The sequence below is a fragment of the Symphalangus syndactylus genome, chromosome 10 (genome assembly GCF_028878055.3).
Source record: "Symphalangus syndactylus isolate Jambi chromosome 10, NHGRI_mSymSyn1-v2.1_pri, whole genome shotgun sequence".
In the NCBI taxonomy this organism is placed as follows: domain Eukaryota; kingdom Metazoa; phylum Chordata; class Mammalia; order Primates; family Hylobatidae; genus Symphalangus; species Symphalangus syndactylus.
In genome coordinates this window covers 69,342,796-69,365,315 of record NC_072432.2, presented here as the reverse complement: position 1 = coordinate 69,365,315, position 22,520 = coordinate 69,342,796, and the positions used below count along the sequence as shown (strand labels likewise).

General features: G+C 33.4%; 1 protein-coding gene across 4 annotated transcripts; it reads left to right on the top strand.

Annotated features, from left to right (window-relative positions):
* Positions 1-5,499: 5,499 nt before the first annotated feature.
* Positions 5,500-22,204, top strand: LOC129491744 (UDP-glucuronosyltransferase 2B10). 4 transcript variants are annotated; one of them, XM_055296253.1, is made up of 7 exons: positions 5,526-5,835; positions 6,184-6,243; positions 7,533-7,681; positions 11,770-11,901; positions 15,901-15,988; positions 16,827-17,046; positions 20,767-21,046. In XM_055296253.1, the coding sequence occupies exons 1-7, from the start codon at positions 5,526-5,528 to the stop codon at positions 21,044-21,046; spliced, it is 1,239 nt and encodes a 412-aa protein (XP_055152228.1). The 4 variants fall into 4 exon arrangements, with proteins under 4 accessions (XP_055152227.1, XP_055152226.1, XP_055152228.1 ...); XM_055296252.2 differs by lacking the exon at positions 6,184-6,243 and having other exon boundaries at positions 5,500-5,994; positions 20,767-22,204; XM_055296251.2 differs by having other exon boundaries at positions 5,500-6,243; positions 20,767-22,204.
* The last annotated feature ends 316 nt before the right edge of the window (positions 22,205-22,520 follow it).

The window sequence follows — 22,520 nt, the reverse complement described above, 5'->3', positions numbered from 1 at the left end:
CACATCTGTATAACAACCAGCTAATCATACCATGACAGGATCAAAACCAGAAATATCAATACTAACCTTGCAGCATATACAGGGACTCTCTTTGAATGTACACCGGCTAAATGTACCACTCAAAAGACATAGAATGTCTGATACGCCAGACACAAGAGTATGTTGTATTCAGTAGACCCATCTTACATGTAATTATACAATAGGCTCAAAATCAAAGGGTACAGTAATATCTATCCTGCAAACAAGAAATGAAAAAGAGAAGGAGTTACTATTATTATATAAGACAGGCTTTAAGTGAATAAAAATTTAAAAAGACAATAAATGATATGACCTAATAATAGAAGGTATAATCCAACAAGCAGTTTTTATTATCCTGAATATATACTCATCCAACATTGGTGCAAACAGATTTACAAAACAAGCATTTCTTGGCCTATGAAAAGATTTAGACAATCATACAATAATAGCGGCAGGAGTTGACATCACACTGACAGCATTAGACAGATTATTGAGGCAAAAATCTAACAAAGAAACTCTGGACTTAAGCTTGATGCTTGACCAATTGGACCTAACACTACAGAACACTCCACCCTACAACCACGAAATTTACATTCCACTCATTTTTTACGTGAAACATATTCTAGGATCAACGACAACCTTTGTTATGAAGCAAGCCTGAATACATTTACAATAATTGAAATCATACCAAATGCAAATCACAGGGGAGATATAAAATGTCCTGCAAGGAAAAGGACACTATATCATCTTCAAACAATGGAAAAATGCTATCCTTTAACAGAAGGTAGTGGACTACTTTTGCAGATTCGGAGTTCAGGGGAGTCTAGAAACTGAAGATTTTAACTGCAATGAATTATTTCTCAAATGTCTTATAATTTCACTCTATTGAAACTGAGACCCTGAACCTGGTTAGTGATCAGACTAGGCTGGGAATTCAGCTAGAACTGAACTGGTCTTATTTTTAAAAGTAAGTCCTGGACTTATGATTCAGATTCATTTGCTGGTGGGGACCAGGTGCTTCTGCATGAAGTGAGAGTCTCTGTATATGCTGCAGTTAGGGAAGCAGGAGCTGAGGAGAGACAGAGTAATGTGATTTTAAGTTCAGCTCCCTATAAACAGACACACCTGCAATGAAGAGTCCAGACGTCCCAATACCCATAACGATACATGATTTCAAGATAATAACAGTTATGTTTTGATGTATTCACACAGGAAATTGTCAAGGATAGTTTTCTTGGAATAAACAGAATAATCAATTTTGTCCTGTTGTCTGACCACCCACAACTAGACATGGCTTAATTAACCTTTACAGAGACAATACTCCTACATAAGAAAAACTTAAAACAAAGGTGTTACATTCAACTCCTTGTCTTCTGAGGATGCCCTACTCTATAATGTCATAGCTTTCCACGAACTGTCTTCTCACTGCACTCTGTGACTGACCTTGAATTCTTTACTGTGTGGAATCCAAGAACCTGCTCTTGGTGTCTGAATCTAGACCCCTTTTTCTGGTAACACTACCAAGGAGACTTTTCTGGCTTTCACCGTTTGCCTTAATTTGATGGTTATTGGTCCTCACTCTTCCATTATTTTCTCCCAAGCATTAACTCTGCAGAAAAAACATTTGCCTCTATTGTGGTCATAATTTCTACTTTTCCCATATTGATAAATTTGTGATATATCCTAATAAGTAAAGTTTTCCCTTTCAAAAGATTACCAGCATAATTTACCATTACTGAAAGTATGAAAAAATTAAATTATCACATTCCGGGGGCTATTTGTGTTCTCTGTACCAATAGTGATAGTATTCTCATTACAACTGGTAGTGTATGATCCAACTCTAAAATTTCATTTTGTTGTCTGTTCTTTGTTTCTGACCTCTCTTGGTACATATTATCAAATGCTGGGTGCCTCCAAGAAGTAGACTCTAAACTGAATATTTTTGGGGGGTGATAATTAGGGAGATTTCTTGAAAATAACATCTGTGAAAAAGTAGGAAGTGAGATTGGACAGTGGAACAAATTCGTACATAATTCAGTGCAATAGTTTGATTGAGTGCCCCAAAAATTAACATGTTAAAATTCTTATAACCAAAATGATTGTATTAGCAGACAGAACCTTTTAGGAGGTGTTTAAGTCATGAAGGCAGAGTCCTCATTAGTGGAATTAATTCCTTTCCAAAATATGCTCACATTAACTCATTCATCTCTTTTCCCCATTAAGACATGATGACGGGTTGCCATCTTGGAGGAATGCCCAATACCAGCATCTTGATTGTGAATCTTTCAGCCTCAAGAACTGTGACAAATAAATATTTGTTGTCTGTAAGCTAGCCAACATATGGTATTTTTCTATACAGCACCCTGAGCATGCTAAGACATGCAGTCTCAGCATAGGTTTCATCTCACCCACTGGGAATTCTGAAGCTAAGTTAGCCCTTCAGAGTTCGTCCAAATTGAAATGAGGAGAATGGGCCTTTAGAGTCCTACACGTGACCAGGCATTGGATATGGGCTGTCTTGGAAAAGTCACTACATGCTAGATAGCTTTCAGCAGAGATGTACTGAGGGAGCTTATAGGTGAGGTATGTCAGTTGTTAATCACTTCATCAGCTGGAAAGTAATTTTTATATTCCCAAAAGGGAAATCTGGGTGACACATAATGCCTGCACTCAAGGACATTAACAATATTGAACAATATTGCCACTCTGCAGGCAATGTTTGCTCAGAAACTGTGTTCAAATATCATTTTAAGAAAGATTTACCTCATTGCAGGTTAACAGATTATTAATAGAATAAAAACAAATTTCTCTATTTTGTGACATGCATCTTTTCCTTCCTAATTCTACTTTGATGTAAATTTCTGGTGAGACTTTTTAAAAGTACAACTTACCTGAATTACAAGGCAATCTGTGAAACAAGTTCAGTACCAGGCGTTTAGAAGATAAATACTTTCTAAGACTGAGAAACGTAAGGAATGTTGCAAATATTCAGAAAAGGAAAATATTGTGATTAAGACAAAATATTTTCCAATGAAACAAAGTAACTGTAATTGTACCTGAAACATATCTGTTTGGATAAGAATAAAAGGAATTTCTACAGTCAGAAAAACAATGTCAAGGAACATGAAATGAAGCTAATATAATAAGTGTGAAAATTTATAGAGAAAATGAAGATGGTCTATTTGAGAATGTTTAGATAAATAAGAATAGATCACACCACTGCCTCATTGTTGACAGAATGATGATTTCTTATACTAGAAATTCTTTATATACAATTAAATTATCTCTTGTTCTGGAGACAGCCACATTTACAATAAGACTGAAATTTATTATTCACACATACAAACACAAAATCATTTATCCTTTTCTTTATTCTCTTGCTTTCCAAAAACTCTATTGTCAACACTTAAATCATTATGACATTGATTGATATTGATATGTACCAAGTTAGAGAAAGTTAGAAAGAAAGATATCATTTTAACAAGTTGTCTAACAATTGGCCTTTTTTGTTTCTTATGCTGACCATTGTATTCTAGCTCTGAGTCCTGTGAGAATGTGCTGGTGTGGCCCGTGAAATACAGTCTTTATATCAATTTAATAATGATACTTGATGAACTTGCTCAGAAACACCATGAGGTAACTGTGCTTGTCACCTTCAGCTTCCATCTTCATTGATTCCAACAATTTGCTGTTAAATTTGAGGTTTATCCCACATCTTTTACTGAGAATGAACTTGATTTCATTTTTATGAAATTGATAAAGATGTGGACGTACAAGTTTCCAAAGAGTACATTGTTGGCATATGATTCAAAGATGCAAAAAACACATATTATGAATGCTCTGATACTGTTCAAAATCTCTGTGAGTATGCTGTTTTGAACAAGAAACTTATAAGGAACAACAAGATTCCAGAATTTATGTCATCCTTGCAGATGTCATTTCTCATTAGTGAGCTGCTGTCTGAACAGTTTGATCTGATAAACATTTGTTACACATTTGGTCTACTATCATCAATTTACAACTGGCAGTATGTACCAAGAACTCTGTGGAGGACTTTCATTACCTCCTTCTGATGTAACTGTTGTCATATCAGAACTTAGTACCAAAATACATTTATAGAAAGGCGAAAAATCTTTTGTATTTTCTTCATTTTGACTTTGCATTTGATATTTTAACAAAAAGAAGTGGGATCAGTTTTACAGTGAAGTATTAGGTAAGTTAGTGGTTAATTTATTCACTTTTCCCTCCAATATGTGGAAGGAAACTTTCCTTTCTTTGTGTCTGTTAGAGTGTGTTTACAAATTAAAATAAAAAATAAACCTTTTTGTTATTTGAAAGATGAGGTTTGGCAAGGTTGTGGAGACACTGAAACCTTCATACATTGTTGGTGAGAATAGAAAATTATTCACCCACTGTGAAAAAGTCTAGCAATTCCTCAAAAGCTTACACAAATATTTACCACATAATTCAATAATTGCCTTTCTAGGCATGTACTCAAGAAAAATAAAAACATGTCCACAGAAAGCATGTACATCAATGTTAATCAACGCTATTCATAATGACCAAAAGTGGAAGAAAGTCAATGACCATCCACTGATAAATGAATAAATAATTTGTGTTTATAAGTAGCATCTGGTACTATTTGGCAATAAAGATGTCAACACTGTTCATAATGGCCAAAAGTGGAAGAAAATCAATCTCCATTCACTGATAAATGAATAAATAAATTGTGTTTATAAGTAGCATCTGATACTATTTGGCAATAAAAATGAAGTCCTTATATACACTATTCTATGGATGGTCCTTTAAAAACATTAAACTAAATAAAAGTAGCCAGCCACAAAACACTGAGTATTATATAGTTTCATTTATTTTTAAAAAGATCCTGAATAGGCATATTTGTAGAGGCAGAAATTAAATTACTGGTTGCCCAGTGCAGGGTGGATGCAGAAATTCAAGTGGGGAGATGAGAGTTAATATACAGGATTATTTTTATTAAGATAAAAGTGATTGTTATGTTGGATGCACGAGTCTGTGAATTTACTAGGAAATATTTACTTTTAAATAATAATTGATGAATCATATGGTATGTGAATTATACTTCAACAAAGTTTTACAAGATATTCCTTGAACCACGATATTCAAAAATTCTATTTGCATTGTATAATTACTTCATCTCTTATTCTATGTCAAGGGGCCTGCAGGACTCTCTCACTTGCCACTGCTCTTGACACTATTATAAAATTCATTATATAAAACAGGGTACTTGCAAGGTCATTAAACTTAGGTGGATGACAGCAAATATAAACATAAAAGAAACATCAAACATCCTTGAGTAAATATGAAGTAATCGAACTTTGTCTCCTTGCCATCCATGTACTCAGGATGCTCATATAATGTATTTACTTTGAATTGAGGGAGTTATGTTTTAACTTGATTGATTTATCTCTGTGTATAAGTATGAGAAAGAAAGAGTGACTGGAAAAGAATTATCACATTGCACCAGGATGGCTCTGAAATGGACTTCAGTTCTTCTGCTGATACAATTCACTTTTTACTTTAGCTCTGGGAGTTGTGGAAAGGTGCTGGTATGGGCCGCAGAATACAGTCTTTGGATGAATATGAAGACAATCCTGAAAGAACTTGTTCAGAGAGGTCATGAGGTGACTGTACTGGCATCTTCAGCTTCCATTCTTTTTGATCCCAACGACTCATCCACTCTTAAACTCGAAGTTTATCCTACATCTTTAACTAAAACTGAGTTTGAGAATTTCATCATGCAGCAGATTAAGAGATTGTCAGAAATTCGAAAAGATACATTTTGGTTACCTTTTTCACAAGAACAAGAAATCATGTGGGCAATTAATGACATAATTAGAAACTTCTGTAAAGATGTAGTTTCAAATAAGAAACTTATGAAAAAATTACAAGAGTCAAGATTTGACGTCATTTTTGCAGATGCTTATTTACCCTGTGGTGAGCTGCTGGCTGAGCTATTTAACATACCCTTTGTGTACAGTTACAGCTTCAGTCCTGGCTACTCATTTGAAAGGCATAGTGGAGGATTTATTCTCCCTCCTTCCTACGTACCTGTTATGTCAAAATTAAGTGATCAAATGACTTTCATGGAGAGGGTAAAAAATACGATCTACATGCTTTATTTTTACTTTTGGTTCGAAATATTTGATATGAAGAAGTGGGATCAGTTTTACAGTGAAGTTTTAGGTAAGAATTTTTTCAATTGGTAACATGAAGCTCTAACTTATTTGTGTCTCTGAAACAGAACTTATATAAAGCCATAAAGTCAGGTAAGTGGAGTTTTTGGTAAGTGAATTTATGAAATGAAAATACAAGATGATCTATCAATCTCACAAATATTATAGAAAAGCTTAAATTATAGGGTCAGTGAAAACGCTGTGACCATCACTCATACAGAACATCCCATAAACCTATATATTAGTACACCTAAGACTTTAAGCAATTGCACATCTGTTTTACTATAGAATGTTTCAGATCTTTAAAACAACAAGATCCATCAAGTAGCATCTAACCGAATGCATAGATTTAGAAGGAGCAATTACACCTTTTTCTACAACTATCTATATAACTCAGAAATTTTTCCTTGTAAGCCTCAATTTTCTTATTTAGAAATTAAAAGATGTTCCCATGTTACCAGTAGGTTGCCTTCACAGTAGAGAGAGATAATGTCTATATCTCAGATGCAAAAATCAATAAGGGTAATTTGAAGTTTCTAATGTTTCTATACTCCTTCACTAAAGAATTGGAAATCATTTATTTAAAGTCCAATCATCTTGTTGAAGTGTGAAGGTTGTTTTATCTATATAGTTTATTTGAAACTATGTCTCTTTATTTAAAAATATGAGACTGACTAAGGTTGAGTACAGATCTCTATTTCAATAATTTCTCAAAAATTTCTAGCTATAATTTACAAATATCTTTACTTAATATTATTAAGATCATAGCTTGGATCCAAATGAGTAGTTTGTACAATGATTTCAGCCATACTCTCAAAATAGTCCACAGTTAACTTGAAGAACCAAAGATAAAAGGATTAGCTTAATGAGTTGTGTAAACTAGACTATTTGTTAGAAAATCGTTTTTATGTTTACAGTAGAATTAATTGATTATGGAGCTCAAAGATTTGTTTAAATATCTAGAGGCTACTATTGAAGCTTTAAAGAGAAAATAAATTGATGTTTAATTCTCTACGGCTTATTTCAATAGTTGTTTATGATTGTGAGTATGCTGATGGGACATTAGAGATGTAGCTTAACCTCATAATTCTCCCACCACTTTGCCTTTCCTATAAATAAACATAGGCAAAATATAGAATACATAAAAAATAAATTATTCCTATATATGAATATATGTATATATTTTTCAAAGCACACAAACTTTACCTACATTTTTGCCTACATTATTCTAACCCCTTTCAGAAAATTACATAAAGCAATTATCTTATGTCATCCATTTCTTTTCTTTATTCCTATCAGGAAGACCCACTACTTTATCTGAGACAATGAGGAAAGCTGACATATGGCTTATGCGAAACTCCTGGAATTTTAAATTTCCTCATCCATTCTTACCAAACGTTGATTTTGTTGGAGGACTCCACTGCAAACCTGCCAAACCCCTACCTAAGGTAGTCATACTTTCGTTGGTTCTATTTTGTTGGCTTCAAAGTTTCAGTAGAAATGACTCTATAGTCTTCATTCAGAGTGTTTGACTTACACTGAAAAAGGATGGGAAGTAGGTGGGGTAAAGCAGATACCAATTAGAAACTCATGTACATGTTAATACCATCACACGTATGTGAGTTTTTTGCGTATTACAAATAGGAATACTAAGGAGACTTTGAAAATAGGGTTGGTTAAATTAAAGTCTTGATTATGCAACACCTAAGAAGGTATTGATCATTCATTCAAAGAATATTTATAAAGAGATTAGCACAAAACACAGGTAAGTGCAGAATTTTCAGAGAAAAAAGATAGACACAGTTTCTGTCCCTACATACCTTACATTCTACTTTGAAATATAGAATATAAGTAAGTAATGAAAATTATATAAAAACTATTATCTCAAGAAAAAACCCAATGCTAAGAAAGCATCAGTGGAGATAATAGAAAGTATCCTGGAGTCACTGATGAGTACGATGAGAGCTGAACAATATGCAGGAATAGGGAAAAGAATGACGGGGAGAGGCAGACAAAAAGGGAAAGCAGATAAAGTGGTCAGGACAGTTCTCAAGTCCTCAGGTTTAGTTTGCAGGGAATGATTAAGAATCAGATGATGCTAAGAGGTAAATTAGAGCCAGATACATATTAGGAGTTGAAATATTTGTTAAGAACATTGAAAAAGTCCTAAAAAGAGTTCAGAAATAAGGATATATGAAATGATTCTCTTTTTTTAAGAAAAGGCTCCAAGATATTCAATGGATTAAATTGCAGAAGGGCCAGACTGTAAAGACCCAAACATTCAGGAAATTTTCCATGGATTCAGGTAGCAGATGATGGAAAAGTGGACTAGACTGTTGATAGAAATAATTATGCCTACATTTACAAAAATAGTGCCAACTTCATATTGTGTTGTGTAGAAAAAAATATTAACACAGACAAAACACTTAAAATGTCTCTGGCATACAGTCAGTGACTCAGAAATGTTATTAATTTTACAATTATGGTTATTTTATTATTATTACTAATACTACTCTCTACTTAACATGTGCAAGTCACTTGAGATATCATTCCTCATTTAAGAGAACCAGATTATTCGGCATATCAAGATTATATTCTCTTGCAAAGCCATAGATGACAGATACCCTTGGACTTGATTAAAAGTAGACATATCAGTTGTGACAGTAGGATAAGCTAGTTGAAATTCTAAAATTCTTCCATAAGTAATAAGGATCTTCACCAGTATTCCAGCTTAAAACACTTCCTCAACAATACGAATGTGTGCCTCAAATATGTGCAGACAAACCCAGGGTTCATGTGATTTTAATAAAGCATTTAAATCATTCTGTGTTGAGATCCCAGAATTTTACATTTTAGAGTAGAAACATACCCTATTAGAGCAGATGATTTCTGCCTTATGACAAGCACCTCAGTAAAGCTTCCTGGGGGAACTCGTCTCGACATCATAGGTGCCTGACAGAGAAGCACAGAGATAATGAACAATGCATGTATAATAAAGACCAAATAATTTCTACCACTTGTGTCTGAATAGTGCCCTTAGTTTCAATACGAAAAAAAATTCCGTCAGCATATAAGATTATATTGGTTTTGAAGGAACACAAGAACTTCATATACTTTAAATTAACATCACATTTTAAGACGTGTACAAAGTAAGCCTTCTTCAATGCATTATTATGCAATCTCTTAAAAGATCATTTTTGCTTGCATAAAACTGAGATTTTATCCCCTTGTTAAAACTCAGTATCTATGTTTAATGCAAATTGTATGGTCTTTATATAATTAGTTTCTCAAGAGACAAAAGTTGAGGTAAGACTAATGAAAAATATATGCCCCTCTACACTACTCTTGAAACATTTCCCCACTCACACTAAGGGAAATTGACAGTGCAAATAGGAGGAGGAAGAGAGTAGGACGTGTAGAAGGACAAGAAAAAAGGGTTGACTGGTAGTACAATAGTGGTAATAACTAATACTAGCTCTTTTTATTAACTTGCAGAAAACTTTGAATGCAAGTCAATGGTTGTGAAACCAGTTCTTTAATTGATTATTATGTAAAATATTTGCTAAGCCAGGTTGCTTTCTTTTCAATTATATATTAGATTCTCAGATAATTTCTGTATATTTTAAGAGAATGAGACACTTGACAAAATGTATCTGGTGTTTTAAAAATACATATTGTTATTAATTTTATAATAAAGTCATGTGAAATCATAAAAAAATTAATCAAGGTGTACCTATTAAACATTATGGAAAACATTCACAAAATTAACATTGGACGTAATCCAACATCTTACATGAAATAATCATTAGAAATTTATATGCCGACAATAGCACTAAAATAATTTTATCAATGAAATGTTCAATTACGCTGTCAGCCATAATACAAATAAAGTGAATTAGAAAATGATAACTATAACAAGACGGCAAATTTTTGCAGGAGGAAATGTATATACAATAAGATTAAAATTTTCTAAGTAAGTGTCACGTGTGTACATTGACCTATATAAATAGGACAAAATCCATAATAAAAAAATACATATTTTCTATAAATAATATCTCCAGATAGAAATTTTAGAAAAAATTATTTTTAAAAAAGTTTCCATACTGTTATAAAATTTCTTACATTAATTTTGTATTATTTTTATATTATCACAAAAGGAGAAACAACCAGTCAATATCAGTGATGAATCTCTAAACAAAGGTCAGATTCCTTCAACACTGCATAGAAAAACAAGGCTCTGGCATCAAGCTAGTGAGGTGAAACACTGAACACGAGTTACATTAAATGTGGCTACAGGTAACTGCAATCACACACAATACCTAGATGTCCCAAGTATTACGTGGAATAGTAGTACAGGGACTCTCACGTTAACTTAAGATTAAAAACCATATTCTAAAAAACGCTCTGCCATATGTGGTGCACAGTTTACACTTAGACACATTTTTTCTTTGTTTTGTTAAAAACCATTGGGAAAAGTTTTACCCCAATGATTAAATCTGAAAGTATTTAAATTTAAATATTGGCATACATTGGGGAACACAAGTCAGAATAATTCTCAATCAATTGCAGCCAAGCACATCTTCACCAGGAGTCTGAGTGAGCTACTCAAAAGAGAGACAAGATCTCTCCTGCAGAAAGGCTTGCTGGCCTCTTCTATTCTGGCGCAAGTGCTGCCTCTGAGACACAACAAAGTGATGATGAGAGTTCCTCACATGCAGTTATAAATAGCACATCAATTTAACAATTGTGATTTCAGGGCAATAGGTGCCCCACCTAAACAATAACCTGAAAAATACAGTTATTCAACTACTAACTATAAACTGTACAATTCTGTATTATAAATGAGACCCTAAGGACTGATTAATAAATATTCCAAATCACAATACTAGACTCCAGAATGTCAGTGATTCTTAACCCCCAGCTTTTATTTTTTATTTTATTTTTTGAAAAACTACTGGAAAACTGACAAATTTTAAGTGAAGCATAAAGCATTGTAGAGTAATGTAAATGTAGATATAAAATTATCCCAACTGTGAGTAGCTTTTCCTCAGTGCTCATAGTTAGGGAAGTAAATCACTAATGGCTTCAAACCAAAAGAATTCTACAGAAAACCTGCCTGAGATAAACACAAGTGATTTAGTAGAACAAAAATATAGAAATAAACCCGAGCGATGCCACTTTTCCAAGAACGTATATTAGTAATTATAGTATTATAAGTGAAGAGTCTGGGTGTATTTTTTAACATCATCTCCCAGACTACAGTGTAATGGCTCCATTTCTTTTCTCCATTATACACATGCAGACACATACCTACACACACACACACATATTTACACAAATATCCTTAACAGAGGCCAAATATCTCATGCATCTTCTTGCAAAGAAACTGAGTGATTGAGTCAGTTAAAAAATATTATTTACTCCAATAATTCTTCAAAATACTTGATTTTCTCCCTAATATTTTGTACCAATTCTTTCGGTAGTGCCTGCTGTGGTGATACTCTTTTGTGATGAAACATTTTTTTTTTTTCCAAAGGAAATGGAGGAGTTTGTACAGAGCTCTGGAGAAAATGGTGTTGTGGTGTTTTCTCTGGGGTCAATGGTCAGTAACATGACAGCAGAAAGGGCCAACGTAATTGCAACAGCCCTTGCCCAGATCCCACAAAAGGTAAGATAAAGTGCCTTACTGGTGTGGAAAACTACTGAAAGAGGCTGTTAAAGTTTGTGATCTACACAGAGAGAATATTAAAGAGTAGATTGAACTCTTTATAGCCGAATATAACCTTAAATATGCCTGCATAGCATCCACTGACAGAAGTAATAGTTGTGCCTCAGACTTAGGGGTTGCCTGTGGCCCCGGGGGAGTTACTACCTTTGGTATGCATGAGTGATTCCTATTAGCATCAGTGGGAACTCAGTACTCCATATGTATCCACAAAAGGGAACTTGAGACCCACAGTTATTTTTAATTTCTGATATTAACAGTCTTAGCTACTGCTGAATTTAACTCAATATATTTCAGTTAAGTGAAAATGGTGCTTAATGTAGTCTTTAGAATGACTTTCAGGTGTTTTCAACTAAAAACATATACCCAGAACTGCGTCCTTGTAGAAATACAAGTAAGATTTATGATAATTTTCTTCAAAAGAGTTTTCCTAATCTCAGCAGTATCCAATGGGTGAAGAACACTTGACTGACTCTTGGGCCACCTCTATTACTTATTGTACTCTGGAAGCTCTTGGTGAATGTTTACAATTAAGGAATGTAGTATTTCTGTTTGTACTTTAAGTCAAATGCTTACATGAAATATGTGGCAACAAATAGAGAAGACTGGCTCTATTGGTCATTATGCAGTATATACTCTATTTAAGGATCTGTGGTAATATACATGATCGAATGTCATTAATATAGGAATAATAACTGGCACATGTGGAGAGTAGGGGAGTAAAAAGAATGAATTCCAGTCCTGTGATTAAAAGTGTAAACTATAGGCTGGGCACGGTGGCTCGTGCCTGTAATCCCAGCACTTTGGGAGGCCAACGCCGGCGGATCACGAGGTCAGGAGATTGAGATCATCCTGAATGATATGGTGAAACCCCGTCTCTACTAAAAATACAAAAAATTAGGCAGGAGTGGTGGTGTGTGCCTGTAACCCCAGCTATTCAGGAGACTGAGGCAGGAGAATCGCTTGAACTGAGGAGGCAGAGGCTGCAATGAGGCAAGATCGTGCCATTGCACTCCAGCCTGGGCTACAGGGCCAGACTCTGTCTCAAAAAAAGTAAACTAGTAAACTATAGACTCTACTGTAGTATATTTCAGGACCTCAAAGTTTTACTTTTATAAAGATGGTGCCTGGAAAATGTCACTAATGTATTTTACTTCAGCACAGGGAACAAACTTTTTAAGTATATTAATAAATATTCCTGTATGGTAAGTTTTTAACAACTTTTTAAAATAAACTTTATGAATATGACAAATAGAAAAGAAAGTTCAGGCCTAAAAATTTAGCTTTTGGGAAAGCACTAATTATCTCAGATATTAGTTCAAAATAAAAAATATACATGAATGATGCTAAAATAATAGAGGCTGTTTTTCATTGATAATAAACTTGGCATTAACAGTATGATCAGGAATGAATTTATTTAGGAAATGTAGATTTTTAAGTATTGATATTATCATGTTATTCGGGTCAGGTAAGAGTTATCACCAAATTCTGCCCCTGTCATTTGACCCTTTTGCTTAAGAATTCCTGAGGGCACTGTACACTACAGATGTTATCAGAAAAAGTTATGTTTCAATGGGTGACTTCACTAGCACAATAACAATATCAGGTATTTCAAAAAGTCTGACATGCATCATGCAGTTTAGGCTTGCCATATTATCCAGCCTCATGTACCTCCTCTACATTTTGGAATAGGCCTATTTGAATGATATTCAGGATACTATTCAGAGAAAGAGTGGCCTAGCCCGACAGACAACCAGTCCAAGTACCCACACAGCCAGGTAGATTTGGAGAAAGAGAAAAAGCAGCTTGCCCTGCTGGACTGGGCCCAGCCAATACCTGAAGCAGGAAGATGAAAGGGAAAAAGGATGGAGATGGATCCTGACCTGAAGGTGGATCCTGTCCAGTATAAAATGTGGCCCCACAAGGATTCAGCACTAACTACCAGATTAACAACCCCTCCCAATGGAGGCAGCAGAAGGAAATATAGAAAGGAGACAAACAGAAGGAAGCCAGGCAGGGGAACAGGTTCAGATGCCCCCTCCATAGAACATAGTAGGAATGTATTTTCTTCTATATAGAATAAACCAGTGACCTTTGTGTATTTGTCAATTACTTTTTAATTTCTTATCTGATAAAGCTTTCTTGTAATGACCTCTAAATTTTGCTGAAACCTGAGTTACTTTAACACTGATGTAGCAAATAAAATTAAACACTGTAAATTATTGTTCAGTTTATGAGGATTGCTTTGGAGTTTCAAAATTAGTAGCTTAAACATAAAAATGTCTTGGCTATAGCAGAACATATTAATCACTGTTGTCAAAGCTTTGTAGCACCTTGTCTAAGTGTTAGTAATCAGTTGACCAAATTCAGCAAAATACAATTTTGAGGTTATTCAAAAGCTTTATTTTTATTCATGACACCAACATGTTCCTCATTTCTGTGCCAAAAAAATCCAAAATTAGCAATACTGGTTGGTAATACTCTGAATTTGTATCAAAAATTGTCACTTGAAATTTTTCTTGGAAGTAGTGCTTGATAATTTGTAATTCCAATGAAGTTATACGTAAAATCCTTGCAGCATTTATTTATTTCTTATAAGTAGCTTATTTTATAGATTTGCTATTTTGTCAAAGGACAACAGGCTCTAATATAACAACCTACAGACAAGTAGATATATTGAAACTACTCACATTACTCAAAAATAAATAAGTTGGAGATGAAATTAAATTTGGAGATGAAAACTAATATAAAATACATAAAACAAAATAAACATATACGTCATTACTAAATTGTTACTGTTTTTTTACACCAGAATTACAATGACTCCCTATAATTTTTTATACTTTTTTAGAATATTTTTTTTTTAATTAAATTAACTTTTATTTTTAACTTTTAAGTTCAGGAGTACATGTGCAGGTTTTTTACATAGGTAAACTTGTGTCATGGGGGTTTGTTGTACTGATTGATTGTTTCATCACCCAGGTATTAAGACTAATATTCATTTATTATTTTTCCTGATCCTCTCTTTCCTCCCATCCTCCACCCTCCAATACATCTCAGGATATGTTGTTGCTTTCTATGTGTACATGTGTTCTCATCTTTTAGTTTCCACTCATAAGTGAGGACATGTTACACTTGGATTTCAATTCCTATGTTAGTTTGCTAAGGCTAATGGCCACCAGCTCAATCCTTATCCCTGCAAAACACATATTTTTGTTCTTTTTATGGCTGCATAATATTCTGTAGTGTATATATACCATATTTTCTTTATTCAGTCCATAATTGATGGTCATTTAGGTTGATTTCATGTCCTTGCTATTGTGAATAGTACTGCAACTAACATATATGTTCATGGATCTTTATGAAAGAACAAGTTATAGTCCTTTGGTTATATACCTAGTAATGGGATTGCTGGTTTTCATGGTATTTTTGCCTCTAGGTTTTTGAGGAATCACCACACTGTCTTCTACAATGATTGAACTAACTTACATTCCAACCAGCAGAGTATAAACATTCCTTTTCTATATAACCTTGTCAACATCATATTTTTTGAGTTTTTAATAATGGCCATTCTGACTGGTGTGAGATGTTATCTCATTGTGGTTTTGATTTGAATTTCTCTAATGATGTGTGATATTAAACTTTTTTTCTTCATATGATGGTTAGCCACAGGTAGTTCTTCTTTTAAAAAGAATTTTTAAATACTTGAACTTTTTATTGATAATCTTATTTTTCTAAGGTATTACTTTGGAAAATAATGGTTTCTTATATACCTAAATCATTATAAAAGTTCAGAAAATAAAATGTGGGTATTCTTTTTACATCAGTCTTTGAGTAGATTTATTTACTAGCATCCCTTGATCTCATTTCTACTCTTTTTACAGCTCTAACATTTTATAACTTTTGAGTTCCACTCATGGAATAAGATATTCTCTTTAACAGGTTCTGTGGAGATTTGATGGGAATAAACCAGATGCCTTAGGTCTCAATACTCGGCTGTACAGGTGGATACCCCAGAATGACCTTCTAGGTAAAACTCTGGTGAACAAATACTGGATATATTAGTAACAACATATTAGAGTGTTAATAGTTAATGAAACAAGCTTATTGAATATTTGTTAAGGAAAACACAATGTAACTTCTTTATATTTATTTTCCAGTCATAGGGGGAAAAGAATATGCTATAATTGTTGGCATTTTATGATATACACTCACATTCTTTATGGTCACAATCAGAGAGAATCTTTACTTCAGGTGTTATTATATCTCACAGAATTTTTCAATATCTTCCTGGGCTGTCCCTCTGTCTCCTATTTCTACAACTTTACACCTGTTTTCCCCCCTCCTGCAGGGTTGTTTCAAATGCCACTAAATATGATAGCTCTTCTGTCACCAATGACTCTGTATTTTCTGGAGGACTAAATTCCTAATCTTAATCTTAAAGTAATGACACATTTCATGATGAAGTGTGACCTGTCTTTCCTCAATCCTAGCACCACCACCAACCCACTGCCTGCTGCCTTGCACACCCCACATATCACACTCTGTGACTGTATTTAAAATAACATTTCATTTCATGCCCATCTCTTTGCTGTCCTCTTTTGTGCACATTTTTAAAATCTAGAATGCTCTTTTTCATTAGTCCAACTGGAAATCTTGTATTAAGTTTTGCAGTCTGAAGTCACGCCACCATATAGGCTTCAGTTACATCTGCAACGCAAGTACCTGTTTTTTCCTCTGAGGTCTGAAAAGTAATAGCAAATTAGTTCAATGTGTTATTTATAAAACACTGTCACTTTCAGAGCCTTTCATTGTGCATCTCATTTTATTCCTATGAATAATTTTGCTAAAAATTCATCCAATCCTAGGTCATCCAAAAACCAGAGCTTTTATAACTCATGGTGGAGCCAATGGCATCTATGAGGCGATCTACCATGGGATCCCTATGGTGGGCATTCCATTGTTTTGGGATCAACCTGGTAACATTGCTCACATGAAGGCCAAGGGAGCAGCTGTTGGATTGGACTTCCACACAATGTCGAGTACAGACTTGCTGAATGCACTGAAGACAGTAATTAATGATCCTTCGTGAGTAGAACAATATTTTTCACTAGGTGATATTAATAGATAACTTCTCTTGTCAATAGTGAGCATGAGTTTCATCCTTTTTATAAGAGAGTGATTTTGAAAGAATTTAAATGATTTAACCAATCCGAAATCTGCTTTTATTTTTTATATGTTATTTAAAAATTGTATTTGAACCCCATACATCTAATGAGTAACCAGTTAGTGAAACAGTTTTCTAAACAAAAATAATTTTAAAATGATATAGATAATATAAAAAAATACATTTCTTAAAAATTTGACATAATGAATCCATAGTAGAAAGGGAGAATAAACTTGAAATAATATAATAAAATGTTTTAATTAAATATCTAAAATGTCTCAGAATATAACTATTTTCTTGCTGAAAAATTAATTTTTATTATTATCATTATCGTAACAGACTTGAAAATGAGATTTAATTTTGATAGCATAAAACCCACCTATTTATGGCAAAAATTCCAAATATTTTTACTGTGTTTACAGAGTCATGAAGTCATCACCAGTATATAAGCTTGGAACATTTTTATCAACGCAAAAGAGACTGCAATGACACCAAAATCACCTCCCATGACTGCTTAGTGGTAGTCTAACACCAATTTGTTTTCTATCTCTATAGATTATTCTCTCTAGATATTTCATATAAATGGAATCATACAGTCTAGGGTACTGTGTAAATGACATTTCACCTAGCCTAATTTTTTGTTGTTTTTTTATGGTTTTTAGTTTAATTCATATTGTTGTGTTTTAATATTTAATTTCCTTTTACACTTGTATAATATTTTATAGTATGGATACATCATAATTTAGTTGTTCATTTATCAGTTCATTGGCTTTTTGATTGTTTCCAATTGAGGCCACTAGGAATATTGCTACACATGTTTTTGCATAAATATGTTTTCCTTTCTTTGGGGTCGATACTGTAAGTAGAATTGCTGGCTCATATGAGAACTATATGTTTGTGAAGAACTGCTAAACTGTTTTCCAAATTACTTGTTCCATTCATCACTACCACCAGCAGTACAACATGGTTGCAATTCCTCCACACTGTTGCCAAACCTCTTATTATCTGTCCTTTTCTTACAGACTTCTTAGTGCATATAAAATGATCTCTCATCCTGGTCTTGGATTGCATTTTCATTACCGCTAAAGATGTTGAGAATCTTTATATGTGCTTATTGATCATTCATGTATCTTCTTAGAAAACATGTCTACTCCAATCCTTGGAACATTTTTAACTTTGCTATTTGTCTTACTATTAAGTTTTAAGAACTATTTATATATTACGGATCAAATCAGATATATAATTTTTAAATATTTTGTCCCATTCTGGGTGACCAAACTTTTTACTTTTTGATGATGGTCTTTGAAGCACAAATATATAATTTTAAGTTAAATTTTTAACAATTGATTTTGTTCACACCCCAAAAATAACAATGTGCAAAATTCCTTGTAGAGTCCAGCTACCATCAATTCAGCATTTATAACTACCCTCAATAAAGTTTTTGTGTAAGGAGGGTATCATCTAAAGGAATACCTTAAAAATACTTTAACACAAAGAAAATAGAAGGATAAAGAATGATCAAAATACCTTTAAAGAAGATGGGAAATAATTGGAAAGAAACACAAACCAGCTTGGACAAATAGAAAGGAAGTATAAAACAAAGTGGTAGATTTAAATGTGATTATACAAATACTTTCACTCAATCTAAACAGACTTTTTTAAAAAAAGAGCAAATAATGAGTAAGGACATAAAACATTTGAAGAATACAATTAACAAATGGAATCTTATAATGTAAAATGATATACACACACATGTACATATACAATACACGTATATGTATTGTATATATCAACTGGAAGACACATTTTCCTACAGCATGTCGAATAGTTAATAGTCATTTGAAGTGGCATGTGGTGGGAAGTAAATCAAGACTTAGGAAATATAAAAAGATTCAATATCATAAAAACTATATGATCCAGCCATAGTGGAAGTAAGGGAGGTTATAAATACTGTTACTAAAATATCTTTAAATTTTGGAAATTAACAAAATACACTTCAAAAAATTTAAACTCAAGAAGTAAATCATAATTATGCATGCACTTTTATCTCAGCAATTCTACTCTCAATTATATACTCAACAGATATGTATAAATATATAAATCTAATTGTATATAGAACAGTGGTCATGACAGAATTATCAACAGTGTCCAAAAAGTGTTAGCAACCCAAATACCTATTCATCATAAAATGAAGACATAGTTTGTGCTTTATCAATCAACAAAATACTACACAGCAATGGAATTACCCAAGAGCGGCTACATTAAAAAAATAGACACTAAGGAGTACATATTATATAATTCAATTACATAAACAAGCAAAACTAGTGTTGCTATTCAAAGTCAGGTTAATCTTGTAGTTGGTGGACAAAAGTGGTGACTAAATGATTCAGAAACAGAGAGCTATTCTAGGCAGGTTGTGATATCCTATACCATGAACTGAACAATAGGTAAATTGGTATCTTCGCCTCAAGATAATGTTCAAGATGATCTTCCATTTTTGAACTATTCACTTAGTGTATGTATATTTACCTTTTGTATTTTATATTTAAATATATATTTTATGAGATATATAAATCATTTAAAAAATTCTAGGAATCAAATAGAAAATAAACACAGAAAACAGAAAATCCTAGAGGTTCCATCAGAGTGTGGCCAGTAAAAGCCTGTCTTAGAGTTATCACTTAGAGGGAAGCCACAAAAAGAGAGAGAAGCATGCGTCGGGTGTAGCAAGAAAGAATACTCCAAAAGCGGGAGAGAAGGGATAAAATGTGTAAAGTGCTAATATGAGAACTTTTGGGAGCTTAAAGAAAAATAGAAAGCCAATCTAGAAGACAGTGTGCAGGGGAAAAGTGTTAGAAAAAGAGCTTGCCAGTGTCTAACAATGTAGGGTTCTGTAGACCAAATAACAGAGTTGGATGTTATTCTTAAAATAATGAGAAGCCAGGCAAAAATCTTAATCAGGGGAGTGCCATAATCTCACTTTAATTGCAAAACATCATTCTGGCTACAGGGTGGGAAACAGTAGGAGACAAAAGAGTAATGTAGAAGCAAAGTGACTAGCTATGAGGCATGTCACTTAGCATGATAAAATTCCTTTTTAGGAACTTAGAGATGATAATTCTCAGATTGCATTTTCACATCTTTCTGACAGCACTTAAAATGGCTCATGATGTTGAGCATGTTCTAATATGCCTGTTTGAGAACTAAGAGTGTAATGTGGAATGTGTTCATAACACAAAGGATAAATGCTTAAGGAATGAACATCTTATTTTCCATGATGTGATTATTTCACATTGTATCAAAACATCTCATATACCCCATAAATATATACACTTAATATGGACTGACAAAAACTTAAAAAATTAAAAACAAATTAAAAATGCCTCATACTTTCTCTGCTTGAAAAAAATAACTTTCTCACCTGACTTTCCTTTTCTACTTTAAAAATATTTGTCAATGAGAAAAGTCCAATTTAAAAGCCAAACTTTGTATGATGACTCAAATTAAAATACATAAATTCTATATCAATTATTTGACATTTACTTTGAATTATTTGACACTTTAAAAGCCTTTCATAGACCTGATATGCACAGGCAAATTAACTTACTTTCAGTGTTGGTATCTTTATTTTTATCCTTCAGATATAAAGAGAATATTATGAAATTATCAAGAATTCAACATGATCAACCAGTGAAGCCCTTGGATCGAGCAGTCTTTTGGATTGAATTTGTCATGCGCCACAAAGGAGCCAAACACCTTCGAGTTGCAGCGCACGACCTCACCTGGTTCCAGTACCACTCTTTGGATGTGATTGGGTTTCTGCTGGCCTGTGTGGCAACTGTGCTATTTATCATCACAAAGTGTTGTCTGTTTTGTTTCTGGAAGTTTGCTAGAAAAGGAAAGAAGGGAAAAAGGGATTAGTTATATCTGAGATTTGAAGCTGGAAAACCTGATAGCTAGGAATACTTCAGTTGATTCCAGCAGTAAATATTGTGATGCAAGATTTCTTTCTTCCTGTGACAAAAAAAATATTTTTGAAGTCTACCTTGTCAAGTAAAAATTTGTTTTTCAGAGATTTACCACCCAGTTAATGGTTAAAAATATTTTGTGGCAATGAAGAAAACACTAGGCAAAATAAAAAATAATATTAAGCCATATGAGCTCGTACTGAAATTTGTTGCACTTATATTGAAATATGATCATAGCTCACTTTAGCCTCAACTTACTAAGCTCAAGTGGTTCTCTCACCTCAGCCCCCCGAGTAGCTGGGACCATAGGTGCATGTCACCATGTCCAACTAATTTTTTATTTTTTGTAGTGATGAGATCTCATTGTGTTCTCCATGCTGATTTCAAACTCCTGGGCTCAAACAATCCTCCCATTTCAGCATCCCAAAGGGATGAGATTACAGATATGAACCACCATAACTTTACAAAATGAGATTTTTATATAAGAATGATTCAAATGTTCAGGGATGAAAGAGTCACTAACACAAAAGAAGAATGGGATGAAGTGAGAAGGATGAATACAAAAATAATTAGATATTCTTGAAATCAGAAATGTGCTCCCTAATTATATGAAATGTTGTTTGATTACATAAAATAAAGTGGAAATGAATGATTGACTGATACAGCCCACAGGAAGAATCACTTAATGCTCTGAAAATTACCAATAAACTGATTAAAATCTAAAATTTTTGCTTGTTAACACTTTCTGTTAAGGCTTTCCTGATTAGTTTTTCTTCCAAAGCTCTCTTGTTTTTAGTTGTTTTCTTGGTCTTAACTACCCATTATATACTTTGTTAAAGTATTTATGCGCTGATTCAATGTGATTGTCTCAATTTTCATTTCATTCTGTCCCAACTCTTGCAACCTGCATGTCCTCATTATTATTGATCAATCCAACTGCAAAGTTCACCTTCTCTGACTAAGGATTATTCATTAATTTTTACTTGTTTATCTGACCTTTATTAATTTTGTCTCTTTGCCAGTCACTCTGAGCCATGGTCATGATGACTTAGGATTCTGGATCTCTTATTAATAACAAATTTATCCTTAATGATGTCTCTATAGTAAAGAAGTACCTAATGAAAAATATCACTTGAAAAAATGAATGCAGTACATGAACAAAGTTCTCACTGGATCATAAACCCAAAAAGTGATTAATCAGTTTATTATTAGGGACTAACAATGAAATCAATTATATATCATCATATACTTTGAATTGGTAAAATTTCATATTAATCATAGGTAAAGCACAAAATAACTGGTGACTCCAGTGCTGGTTTGTTGGGAGTATGAATAGAGTGGTGATAGGTGAAGGGCACCCACAGGCCCAGCACAGCAAGAATCCCTCTAACCAGGTCCGAGCTAGCAACTACTGAAATCAAAAATCC